Source organism: Dipodomys ordii, unplaced genomic scaffold, assembly GCF_000151885.1.
Source record: "Dipodomys ordii isolate 6190 unplaced genomic scaffold, Dord_2.0 Scaffold180, whole genome shotgun sequence".
NCBI classification, from domain to species: Eukaryota; Metazoa; Chordata; class Mammalia; order Rodentia; family Heteromyidae; genus Dipodomys; species Dipodomys ordii.
The window spans coordinates 880,796-893,717 of NW_012267396.1; the positions used below are offsets into that span (position 1 = coordinate 880,796).

Genomic DNA, 12,922 nt, shown 5'->3' on the forward strand with positions numbered 1-12,922 from the left:
GTGGGGGTAGGGACCCATGGGTCTTGAACTCTGGGCCTGGGCGCTGTCCCTCAGCTCTTCAGCTCAAGGCGAGCGCTCTACCACTTGAGCCACAGCGCCACTTCCAGTTTTTTGGTGGTTCATGGGAGATGTGAGTCTCACAGACTTTCCTGCCCGGGCTGGCTTTGAACTGTGATCCTCAGATCTCAGCCTCCTGAGTAGCGCCCGGCTGTTTTTCTTTCTCTGAAAGGTCTTTCTTGCAATATCAATCAAATCCCGTACAGTCCACGGGTTTAAGGCGCTCCCTTCGTGAGTGCCCGTCGCGCGCTGCGCGGGGACTGGTCTACCCTCAGGCGATGTCATCTTCCCCACCCCCACTAACTGCCATGGCGGCCCGGCTTGCCACGCGCTCATTCACTTTGAGGCTCCAGCGTAGATGCACACAGTGTGGGACTTTGGGCTTCTGGATTCCCTCCCTCAGAATGTTGATTCTTCATGCTCTTAACAAGTTTCTCTGCTTCCTGCCCTCCCCTCCTCCCCCTTCCTCTGTTTCTGTACTAAGGCCTGAACCCAGGGCTTCACCGCGTGCTGGGATTACAGGCGTGTGCCACCACACCTGTGCATTATTCCTTTCATGGCCTAATTATATTCCATTGTGTGGCACAGTGGTCTGGTTTATCCAGTCCTCTCTGGACATCTGGGTTGTCTCCACCTCTGGCTGTCAGGAATAAGGAGCACCACTGTGTACACCTGTGTACAGACGTGGTCGTCTACCTTGGATGCCAGCCTAGAAGTAGAGTTGCTAAGGGTTTTTCTTTGACACTCCCAGCAGCCAGTGGAACATTCCAGCTTCTCCATATCCTCCAGGACTTGCTATTAGCCTTTTCTGGTTAGCCACCACCTCCGTGTGCAGTAGTATTTATCTTATTGTGGGTTTTTGCTTTTTTTTTTTTTTTTGTGGTGCTCAGGTTTGAACTCAGGGCTTCATGCTTGCTAGGCAGGTGCTCTACCACTGAAGCCACGCACCCGTGTGCACGTGTGTGTCTGTCCCAGCAATAGGGCTTGAACTTGGGATCTTTTGTTCTCCTTCAGGTTTTCTTTTTCATGATTCTTCAGCCACTTGAACCAAACCTGTAGCCTGCTTTTTGTGCCGGTTAATTGGAGACAGAGTCTTGCAGGTTTTTCTGCCTGGACTGCCTTTGAACCTCAAACCTCCAGGTTCCAGCCTCCTGAATAGCTAGGGCTGCAGGGAAGAACCACTGGCACCCAGCTGCTTTGGTTGTTTTAGACGAGGTCTTGCTTTTTGTCTGCGTCATCCTGGACCACGATCCTCCTATTTACTCTCCCTGGGTAGCTGGGATGCCAAGTGCAGGCAGCGTTGCCCAGCTATTGGTTGAGATGAGGGTCTCACAAACTTTTCTGGGCTGGCCTTGAACCTGTATCCTCCCATTCTCTGACTCTCCAGTAGCTAGGGTTACAAGCATGAGACACTGGTGCCTGACTTATTTTTTTTTGAGATAGGGTCTCACTAGGTAGCCCAACCTGGCCTTGAACTCCTGATCTTTGTGCCTCTGTCTCAAGAGTGCTAGGGGACTGATATCCATTGAGTCTTGCTTTGTGCCTTGACCTAGCCTATTAATGTATCCGGGAGGCCGTGGCATAACACGGGCACTGGTAAGAATGTGTATTGACTGTTGTTGGGCGGGGTGTGGCACGCAGCTCAATTAGGTCTTGTTGGTTTATGGTGTTATTCATCTATCCTGTTTCCTTATGCATCTTTCCTGTGTTCTGTTACTGAAAGCTGGGAGAGCTCGCGTGGTAGAGCTCAGGAAGTGCAACGCTCTGAGCTCAATCCCTGGCACCCCTGAAAAAAATCACTGAGCTGGGGGCGCACACCTGTCATCCTAGCTACTCAGGAGGCTGAGATCTGAGGATCGCGGTTCAAAGCCAGCCCCGGCAGGAAAGTCCATGGGACTCTTATCTCCAATAAACCACCAGCAAACCAGAAGCGCCTGCCTTGAGCTGAAGAGCTGAGGGACAGCGCCCAGGCCCAGAGTTCAAGACCACGACTGACAAAAGAAAGAAAGAAATATATTAATTAATTAGTTAATTAATTAAATAGAAAGGAAGAAGATGGGTGCTGGTGGCTCAAGCCTATAATCCTAGCTACTCAGGAGACTTCAGATCTGGGATCGCAGTTGGAAGAGCACCTCAGCAGGAAAATCCAGGAGGCCTTTATCTTCAATGAGCCACGCCAACAATGGTGGCAGTGGAGCTATGGCTCAAGTGGCAGAGCGAGTGGGGGCGGAGGGCGGGCACAGTGGACGGGCTGGTGCAGCGGGCACGGATTGCTTTGCCACCGGTATTACATAAGCTGCAGGTGGGCTTTCCTTTTTTTTTTTTTTGGCTGGTCTTGGAGCTTGAACTCAGGGCCTGGTGGCTGTCCCTGAGCCTCTCTGTGTTCAGGGTGAGCACTCTACCACTTGAGCCACAACACCACATCCCGCTTTTTCTGAGTAGTTTATTGGAGATAAAAAGTCTCACAGACTTTCCTGCCCTGGGCTGACTATGAACTGCAATCCTCAGATCTCAGCCTTCTGAATAGCTAGGATTACAGGCGTGAGCTACCCCTGCCTGGCTAGTTTCGGTTTCTTTCAATCAGTCGATTAATTAATTGATTAATTGCTAGTCTGGTCCTCTACTACTTGAGCCATGCCCCCCAACTCTGTTGTGATTTTTGCTGTTGTTGTTCAGGTGAGTCTTGTGCTTTTTTTCCCTCCAAACCAAATGAACCATAATTCTCCTGTCTCTGACTCTCCAGTGGCCGGGACTATAGGTGTGAGCCACTGGACCTTGCTTCCTTCCCCCCCCCCCCCCCCGCACTCTCCTCCTCCATGCGGCCCCCCTCTCCCCACCAATATTGGGGTTTGAACTCACGCCCTTGCCCCTGCCAGGCTGGCACTTGATCGCAGAGCTCTGCCTCCAGGCCTCCTTTTTAAGCACTAGTTACTTTTGAGATGGCGTCTTGGTTCCTGTCTGAGTGTGCACCTGGTTGTCAGTCCTAATGTTTTGCTTCCTGTATTAGCTAGATTATAGGCAAGCACTACCACGCCCTGCTTGTTTCTGTTGAGATGGAATCTTATGGTCTTTTCGTGTGAGTTGGTCTAGAACAGTGAACCTCTGGATATCAGTGTCCCACGCATAGACCTGAGCCACCAGCCCTGGGTGTATTTTATTTCTTTAGAGACACAGTCTTGCTGTGTGGCCGGGCTGGCCCGCTTCTCCTCAGAGGACTGCATCCACCTCTCTAGCAATAATGGGGCTGATCCTAACCGGGGATGGGTTGGTGCACAGATTCCAAGAGAGCTGGTGAGCGCCGCTGTGTGGAAGATGAAAGATGGGGGGGGGTCAGCTCAGCCTCAGAGTTGGGGATATGGGACCCGAACCCTGAGTGTGCACTGCAAGTCCACAGTGTCAGAACACTCAAGGCCCGAGTCTGCTGCTGCTGCTGCTTTTGGAAGAAGGTGGCTGGAGGGAGGGAGCCAAGCGGCGAGTAAGGGGTGGAGGCCGGGAGGCTCCGGGGGAGCACTCTGCAGCCCCCCAGGGTTTTGAGTCGGCATGGGGGTGTGTGGCCAAGTGTGAGTTTAATTGTAGGGTGTCCATCTGTCTGTTGGACACTGCGAACCTCGCAGATCCTTCCCAAAGTCTCCCCCGAGGCAGGTGGAGTCATCCGCCTTATCTGATGGGGAAGCCGAGGCGTAGGGAGGTGGCGGGTCTGGTCCGGGGTCGTCTCAGAGGACCAGGCAGGACTTGAATCCCTGCCAGGCCTGGGCCAAGGCCGAAGATCCCCGCCCCGCCCCCCCCTGCTTCCTCCTCGGCCTGAGCTGAGACGGAGCGGGTGACACTTGGCCTCTGAGGAGGGCGGGGCCGGCCGCGGCCACTGCTACATTCCTGCGGTGGGTGGGCTGGGAGTATGGAGGCCCCGCAGGTGCCCGCCCGAGCCTCCGGGACTGGGGCATGGCCACCCCGTCCTTCCCTCCATCCCTCCAGCTGCCTTCACCAGGCTCCGGGCTGGGGCCGGATACAGGAGCTGCCCTTGTAATGCAGGGGTGGGGACAGAAAACGCAGCGGGGGCCACAGCCCCTCTGGGGGATACTGTGGGAAGGAAGGGTTGGAGGCCAAGGGAGCAGCCTGTGACAAGGTCCTGAGGCACGATCGGTCAGTCATAGAGTGTGATGGGGGAGCATGGAGGCGATGGGAGAGAAGGCCAGGGCCGGTGGCCCACACCGTAATTGTAGCCATTCAAGGAGGCTGAGATCTGAAGGTCAAAGTTGGAAGCCAGCCCAGGCCGGAAGCCTGTGAGACTCTAATCTCCCATAAACTACCAAAACTCTCGCTTGTGTGCGAAGCAAACCTGAAAGAGATGGACCTGTGCCTTCCCTCCCTCCATCCCCCTTCTTCCCTCCCTCGGGGGTAAACCCTGGGCTGGACCTCTGTCTGCCCAGCTGTGAAATGGACTCACTGGCCAGGCCTGGCTTCCCTTGCCTGAGGCCAGGTTAGCGCCAGCCTGGACTGTGGGCGGCCGCTGAGGGCCCGCGTGTGGCGCTGAGCTGAGGTCTGGGGACCTGCGTATGATCTCTCAAATGTGGGGTGGCCCAGCGGGAACCCCAGCCCAGGCGCCAGCTGTACAGCTGAAGGGTGGCCTGGCTTCCTCCTTCCTGGGAAGGGGTGGGCGGGGCTTCCTGTAGCTGGCCCCGCCCTCCCAGCCGCCCAGGGCTCCTGGTGCAGCCTTGTTCCTGGTTCAAAAGACAGTAACCAAACAAACTGGCTTTCTGATCTGCCACAGGTGCCAGGGCCAGGCCGCACCCTCCCTCCTTGTCCCCCAGCCTCCCCAGGAGAGGGGCCCAGGGGAGAACACTGAATCAGGCTGGGCGCCCGGTGGCTCATGCCTGTCATCCTAGCAACTCAGGAAGCTGAGATCTGAGGATCGCAGTTCAAAGCCAGCCCCGGCAGGAAAGTCCGTGAGACTCGTTTCCAATGAACCACCAGAAAAACAGAAGTGGGGCTGTGGCTGAAAGTGGTAGAGTGCTGGCCTTGAGTGAAAGAGCTCAGGGACTACGCCCAGGCCCTGAGTTCAAGCCCCAGAACTGATGAGAAGTAAAAATATGTAGAACTCTGAATCAAGCTCCACGGGCTGAAGGGATTGCACCCCGCCCGCTCTGCCCTCTCCCCACAGGTGACTGAACCAATGTCCACAGAGGGCCACACAGCCCACAAGGCACAGGGCTGGGTTGGACTCTAGACCCAGAGCCCGTGGCCCTCTGGTGTATTCAGTGAGCATCTACTAACCTCCCAGATTCCGTTCTACATGTTGGTGAGCAGGTGCAGAAGGCAGGGGCAAGACCAATCTCTGGCTTTGAGTTCAAGCCCCAGGACTGGCAAAAAGAAGAAAAAGAAAAAAAAATGGGCAAGGATGGGGATGGGGATGATGCTGGCTACCTTTAATTGAGCATCTGCTGTACCCTTCTTCTATGCCTGGGACAGAAGGGGGACCCTGTCCTGGAGAGATAATACATGGTCCCCTGAGGTGGACAGAGTTACATCATCTCACTGACCAGGAAACGCAGACCAGAGAGGCAAGGAAGTCAGCCTCAGGTCACACAGCACAGAGGTGGCTAAGCTGGGCCTGTAGAGTCGTCGGGCAAACAGAGTGCCCAGGAAATGTAGCCGACCAGGGGGTGAGCAGGAGGAAGTTGGCGGCCTGAGGGGTGTGGCTGGGGTTCTGGAGGAGGACGCGGACGCAGAGTGGACGTCACGTCCACTTCCAGTGAAGTGGGCTGCCACTGTGCCTGGCAGGCCTGTTTAGAAGGCATTTTCTAGAAGGCCCCTCCTCATGGAAACCTGGGAGGTTTGGTGACATATGTTGGGGGATGCCCAGGCCTGGGGGGTGGTATCCCTGGAGGGCTGGCTTTGTCCTCAGCCTCTCCCCCCTGCATTCTGTCTCCTTGGCACCCCCTTTCCTCCCCCCTCCCCCCCAGCCCAGGGCCAGAGTTGCCCTCAGGTACCACTGGGGCTCTGATTGACCCTTGTCTGGGCGGGGTGCTGGGGTGTCACCATTGTCCCCACGGTGCCTGGCTCCATGAGAGGCATGTGGGGGCCAGGCTCCACCGCCAGCACCCCCAAAAGTGTGGTGGGGGAGGGGGATCAGTCTGCATGCTGGGCGCCCAGCTCCTAGGAAACAACCAGAAGGCCCATGTTGAGGGAACTTGTGGCTATGGCAGGGGGTGGGGGTCCATGGAAAGTTCTTGGCTCCTGGTCTACCACCCATAGGAGCAGTCCACAACTGTTAGCTTCTTATTTAGGGAGGAAATGTAAAGGTGGTTTTTGGGGGGGTCAGTAATGAGCGCTAGGCAGCTGGAAGGCGTTTCGGGACGAGTCTTGGTTCGGCAGTGTTTTGTTCATTTTCCATCGCAGACCACGTTTTCCTGCAGCGCTTTGTTTTTCTCCTCTTGTTGAACATCCAGAAGGAAGTTCCATGTCAGGAGATCTAAGGCTCTTTCCCTCTTGTGTGTGCAGTTTTGTTTATTTACTCATATTACTGTGCTGAGGACGGAGTCCCACCCAGGTCTTTTTTGTTTTTTTTTTTTTTGTAGGTCGTGGGGCTTGAACTCTGGGCCTGGGCACTGTCTCTCAGTTCTTCAGCTCAAGGCGAGCGCTCTACCACTTGAGCCACAGCGCCACTTCCAGTTTTCTGGAAGCCCAGGCTGGCTTTGACCAGTGATTCTTAGATCTCAGCCTCCTGAGTAGCTAGGATTACAGGCGTGAGCCACTGGTGCCCAGCTCACCCAGGTCTTGAACACACCAGGCGAGTGCTCTGTCAAGGAGCCTGGGCGCTGTCCCTCAGCTCTTCAGCTCAAGGCAAGCATTCTACCACTTGAACCACAGCACCACTTCTGGTTTGCTGTGGTTTATTGGAATTAAGAGTCTCATGGACTTTGTCTGCCTAGGCTTGTTTTGAACTGCGATCCTGAGATCTGAGCCTCCTGAGTAGCTAGAATTACAGGTGTGAGCCACCAGTGCCCAGCTCTTATATATTTCTTTAGATCAGAAGTGTGTGTGGTGTGTGTGTGTGTGTGTGTGTGTGTGTGTGTGTGTGTGTGTGTTGGGGGTTTTACCCGTCCTGTCCTGGGCATTGAACTCAGGACCTAGGCTCTGTCCCTAAGCTCCTTTTGTTCAAGGCTATCACTCTACTACTTAAACCACAGCACCACTTCTGGCTTTTCCTATGATTAATTGGAGATAAAAGTCTCACAAGTTTTTCTGCCCAGGCTGGCTTCAAAAGGTGATCCTCAGATCTCAGCCTCCTAAGTAGCTGGGATTACAGGTGTGAACCATGATCACCAGGTGTGTTTTGTGTGTGTGTTTTTTTCTTTTATTAATTATCTTCAAGTAGTTGTACAAAGAAGTTCCCATTCTACAAAACAATATCTGAGTACAAAGTGTCTGACAAAGTGTCACCTACCTCAACCAATCCCTTCTCTCACTTTTTTCCTTTAATTGAGATTAGGTGATTACATAAATTTCACATATTTCACAGTATTGTGGAATAGTGCTACTTAGAGTCGCAAACCCATTTTAACTTTCACAAGGCAAATTGCCATTATCATGGTCTATACAGTTTGTGAATTCTATGACCTTGACAATACAAGTTGTTTTTTTTCCACATCAGGTGATACATTCCTTTCCTCTTGCTTAGTGTAGGCTGCTCCTACTTACTCTGTCCCTCTTCCTGGCTTTCCTCTGTTGTGTGTATATATCTTCCATATATACGGTCAGGAACATGGAGTCATTTAGCAATGATAGGACAAAACCGGTGTCTGTCCTGTGTTTCTTGAGTCCTGTTACTTCGCCATATGTTTTGTGTTTTAATAGATGCTTGTGCTCTGGAACCACCGCAGTTTCTGTCGCGCACAGCCTTCCCGGGTCTGTTCCCCCCAGAGCAAACCACGGTGCTGATGGCTATCGCCGGAGACTTGTTTTGCCTGTTCAAGTTCAAGTCCACCCCATGAGTCAGCCAGAGAAACAAGGGCAGAGGTCTGCGAGCAAGCAACTTCATCCTCCTTGGCCAATTAATTGTTTTATTATTACTATCATCACCATTTTTTGTGGTGCGAGGATGGAACCAGGGCCACACGTGCCGGGCAGGTGATCCGACCTCTGCGCTGTGTCCCGAGCCCTTTGGGGTTTTTTGTTGGTCATGGGGCTTGAACTCTGGGCCTGGGCGCTGTCCCTCAGCTCTTCAGCTCAAGGCCACTTGAGCCACAGCACCACTTCCTGCTTTGTTCTTTTTGCTTATGTGGTGCTGAGGAATCGAACCCAGGGCCTTGAGCATGCAAGGCAAGCTAAGCCACTAAGCCGCCTTCCCACCCCCAAGCCCTTTGTTTTTGTTTCCTTTTTGTTTTTTTTAAAATTTTTATTATAAAGGTGATATACAGAGGGGTTACAGTTACATAAGTCAGGCAATGAGTACATTTATTTTTGGCCAGTCTTGGGGTTTGAACTCAGGCCCTCATGCATGCTTAGCTTGTATATTCACTGCTGGCACTCTACCACTTGAGCCATGCCTCTAGTCCTACTTTTTGCTGATTATTTTGGAGTCTTACAGACTTTCCTGCCCAGGCTGGCATTGAACTGCAATCTTCACTTCTCATCCTCCCGAGTAGCTAGGATTATGGTGTGAGCCAATGGTATCTGGCAAAAGGGTTTTTTTTTCTTTTAATTTTTAAACTGTTTTTTGTCTTTTGTTGTTGTTGGTGGTGGTGGTCTTGGGACTTGAACTCTGGGCCTGGGAGCTGTCCCTGAGCTCTTCAGCTCAAGGCAAGCACTCTACCACTTGAACCACAACGCCACTTCCAGTTTTCTGGTGGTTCATTGGAGATAAAAGTCTCACGGACTTTCCTGGTGGGTCTGGCTTTGAACCGCGATCCTCAGATCTCAGCCTCCTGAGTAGCTAGGATTACAGGCGTGAGCCAGTGCCTGGCTGTTTTTTTGTCTTTATTGGTACTGAGGATGCAACACAGGATGTTGCACTCGTTAGGCAAGCACGTTGCGACTGAGCTACATCTCAGCTCTCATTGTTCCTTATGATGCTCCACGCAGGAGATGCCAAGTAGCTATGTGGGGGAAGAACGCCGAGCCATTGGCCATCTGCTGAACACCCGAAACATCCCCAGGGATGAGAAAGAAAGAATTCACTCTCATCCTACAAGAGGCCTTGTACCCCACAGTGTGGTGCCTTTGATTGCCTGCTGCTCCCGCATCATTTGGCCATAGACATGTACTTTTTGCAGGCTTAAAAAAAATGAGGCCAGAAGCCAGACGCTGGTGGCTCACGCCTGTAATCCTAGCTACTCAGGAGGCTGAGATCTGAGGATCGCGGTTCAAAGCCAGCCCAGGCAGGAGAGACCGTGAGACTCCTATCTCCAATAAACCACCAGAAAACCGGAAGTGGCGCTGTAGCTCAAGTGGTAGAGCGCTCGCCTTGAGCTGAAGAACTGAGGGACAGCGCCCAGGCCCAGAGTTCAAGCCCCACGACCGACCAAAAAAAAAATGAGGCCAGGCATGGTGGTTCATGCCTGTAGTCCTAGCTCCTCAGGAGGCTGAGATCTGAGGATTGTGGTTCAAAGCAGCTGGGACAGCAAAGTCTATGAGACTTTCTATTCAGTGGACCACCAAAAAGCCAGAAGCAGTTGGGCGCTGGTGGCTCACTCCTGCAATCCTAGCTACTCAGGAGGCTGAGATCTGAGGATCACGGTTCAAAGCCAGCCTGGGCAGGAAAGGCCATGAGACTCTTATCTCCAATAAAAACCACTAGAAAACCGGACGTGGTGCTGTGGCTCAAGCGGTAGAGTGCTCGTCTTTAGCTGAAGAGCACAGGGACAGCCCTCAAGCCCGGGTTTCAAGCCCCACAACTGACAAAAAAAGCCAGAAGCAGAGCTGTGGCTCAAATGGTAGAGCAACATCCTTGAATGGAAAAAGCTAAGGAAGAGTACAAGGCCCAGAGTTGAAGCCCCAATATGGACAGTTTCCAGAGGCAGGAGGATTGTGGGTTCAAGACCAGCCTGGGCAAAGACAGGGAGATCCTGTCTCAAAACACTAGCATGGGTTCGATCCCCAATATGCCCAAGAAACAAAGTGCCTTGAGGCACCCTTAGCTTGTGACCGCGGCCCCTCTTCCTGCCTCAAGTCTCCACCCCCCTCCTCTCAAATGGAAAGGTGACCTGAGGTTGAGGACGGACAGCGGAGCGTGCAGGGTGTGGGTGTGGCTCACAGCACGGAGGCTGGCCGGGGGGGCCCCCAGCTCTGCCAGCCTGTGGACTATGACGTCATGACAGGATGCGCCCGAGGTGTGTAGCACACCTCTACCACCCAGGACTGGAGGAGACCGGATGTCAAGGCAGGCGAGGCCCCGCCTTCCAGGGAGCCGCACACGCATCCCTGACTCCTCTCCTCCCAGGCTTTCCCATCTTCCTGCTCGTGCTGGTTATCCTCAGTCAAGCTTGCTCCACGCATGCTGTGGCCCCTTCCTACACTGCCTCCAGTTCTGCGGAGTGTCTGTCCACTGCCCTCCCCTTCCCTGCCCCGCCCCTCCCTCCTCCCCCCTGCAGTAGTCTAACCTTCCTGGGCTGTCACTAAGCCCCATCAGGTGGTCCTACCCTGAGAGCAAGGCCCTCCCCCCTTCATGGGGACCTCCCCGCCCAACATCGCTCAGCCTCACCCCACCGGGTTCTCCACTGGAGGCCATTTCTGGAACCTCATAACCCTCCGATCCTCAGATCTCAGCCTCCTGAGTAGCTAGGATTACAGGCGTGAGCCACCAGCACCCGGCTTAAAAAAAAATATTAATGAGCTCTCACTTCCGGGCTGGTTCTGACCTGGGCTGAAGAGATCCACTAGCATCAACCTTCCAGGTAGCTGGGACTACAGACATGATGCACCTTGCCTGGTTTGCATGAATTTTGGACAGTCAGTACCAACCATTTTTTTAAGACAGATCTTGCTATGTCCCCCTCAATTCTTGCTGTGAACTCTCAATCCTTCTGCCTCAGCTTCCTGAGTGCTGGGATTATAGGCCTGTACCTCTGCAACAGGCTGTTTTCCTTTCTTGATGGTGTAGGGGGGTTTCTGAGCCTCCAACATTGCTTCAGTCCATGTGTATGAGGAGCAAGTTGTGTATGGCGCCTAACATCTTACAGGGTATGTGTGCATTTCTAATGTGAAAAACATTCCTTCCTGCCCTCCCTCCCTCCCTTCCTTCCTTCCTCCTTTCCTTCCTTCCTTCCTTCCTTCCTTCTTTCCTTCCTTCCTTCCTTCCTTCTTCCACTTGCAATCACTTTCATTACTTTGTGCTCTATTGGATTTGTCTTTTTGGACAAGAATCTAGTCATAAGTTGTTACCTGCTGTTTTCCTTTTAATTTGCCTTTATGTCATACATGGGGCACTATAGTAATTTGAAATAATGAAGACTCCTTTTTGGCAGTACTGGGGTTTGAACTCAGGGCCTCACACTTGCTGAGCCATGCCCCCTTGATCTCCTTTTCAGTGGTGGCAGAGGGATCGTCAAGGAGAGGCCCCTTCCAGAATGCCAGGCCCAGATTATCCACGACCTTCAGTCCTGTCCTTCCCCTTGGGCCAGAAGCAATCCCCGGGGGTGCAGCTGAGGCTGGGGGCTGTGCTGAGGTTGGCAAAACAGAGTTCCACTCCGTGTGGTCACACTTCCTGTCTTAACAGCCAGATGCCTGAGTAACTTCTGTCCCTTTCTCCTCTCGCAGGGACTTCCTTCCCCGCGGCTCAGGAATCGTCACCCGGCGGCCTCTCATTCTGCAGCTCATCTTCTCAAAAACAGGTACAGCGTGGCAGCCACATCAGGGTGGATGTGGTGCCCCAGAGGATGCGGGAGGCCTCTTGGGGCCTGAGCTGTCGTTGGGGTTGACTTGGCCTGTCCGATGTATGCCAGAGAACGTGCAGAACAGCTCAGTGAGCAGTGCCCCGCCACTCCCCCCTCCAGTCTTCAACTGTGACCAGGCCACCAGTGTTGTAAACTGGTAGATCACAGCAACCCAAAATGCTCCATCGCTCAGCCTCTTGTAATATGCACTCTCCTTCCTGCATGCTCCCTGAGGTCCACATAGCTTTCATAGCTGGTGTCATGGAGAAACTGAGGCGCAGCCAGCTACCCTGCCTTTCTAGTGAGCCACAGATCTGGGGCCCTCAACCAGATGAGTCTGATCTGAGAACCTGCTCTGGGAGGCGCCACCTAGCGGTGCTCCTCTGACCCCGCCCAGGGGTGGGGCTTCCATCTCAGAAGAGTTCGGATTGGCCAGCAACTCCTCACTGGGAACTCTGCCATGGGATAGGCCACGGTTGGGCCCAGTGCGCTCGTGTGATGGGAGTCACCAGGGCGGCCAGCCCTTGTTGGGCTTCTGCTGCCGGTCAGCAGGCTGCAGGGGTGCGGATCTGCGTCTTGCGATTTTCACCAGGTGCTGCCCGAGGTGGGTGGGAATGGGAGCCACCACCGCCCAGCTCCTGGGCCTGGCTCTGTTTTTTGAAGGCAGGGGGGCTGGGTCCCCACTTCGCCCACTGTGTTTCCTTCCTGCACGGTGGCAGGGAATGCCAGTAAGAGGGGCGCTGGCACGCGCCAGGCTGCCATAGCATACAGGGCTGAATACTTGTTGCCCGCTTGGCTGGCTTCCCTCGTCGGAGGGTCTCTAGTGCTGCGGTGGCCCTGGGGGTGTGGAGGGGCTCCCCTGTCACCCCCGTCTCCCCCCACCCCGAGACAGTCACCCCGCCAGCCGTGGACCACTGAGCCATCACACCGCTCACAGGCTGGTTCTGCCACCAGCCGCCACCTGCCCTCCCAGAGGAGATGAGAGAAGCTGCGCA

At 54.0% G+C, this 12,922-nt stretch overlaps 1 protein-coding gene across 7 annotated transcripts in view; it reads left to right on the forward strand.

Annotated features, from left to right (window-relative positions):
* Positions 1 to 12,922, forward strand: part of Dnm2 (dynamin 2) — a 69,219-nt gene that overhangs the window by 15,093 nt on the left and 41,204 nt on the right. For all 7 annotated transcript variants that reach the window (XM_013034018.1, XM_013034017.1, XM_013034016.1 and 4 more), the window contains exon 2: positions 11,812 to 11,885. In XM_013034018.1, the coding sequence (XP_012889472.1) occupies positions 11,812 to 11,885 (74 nt within the window). The remainder of the gene's footprint in view (positions 1 to 11,811; positions 11,886 to 12,922) is intronic.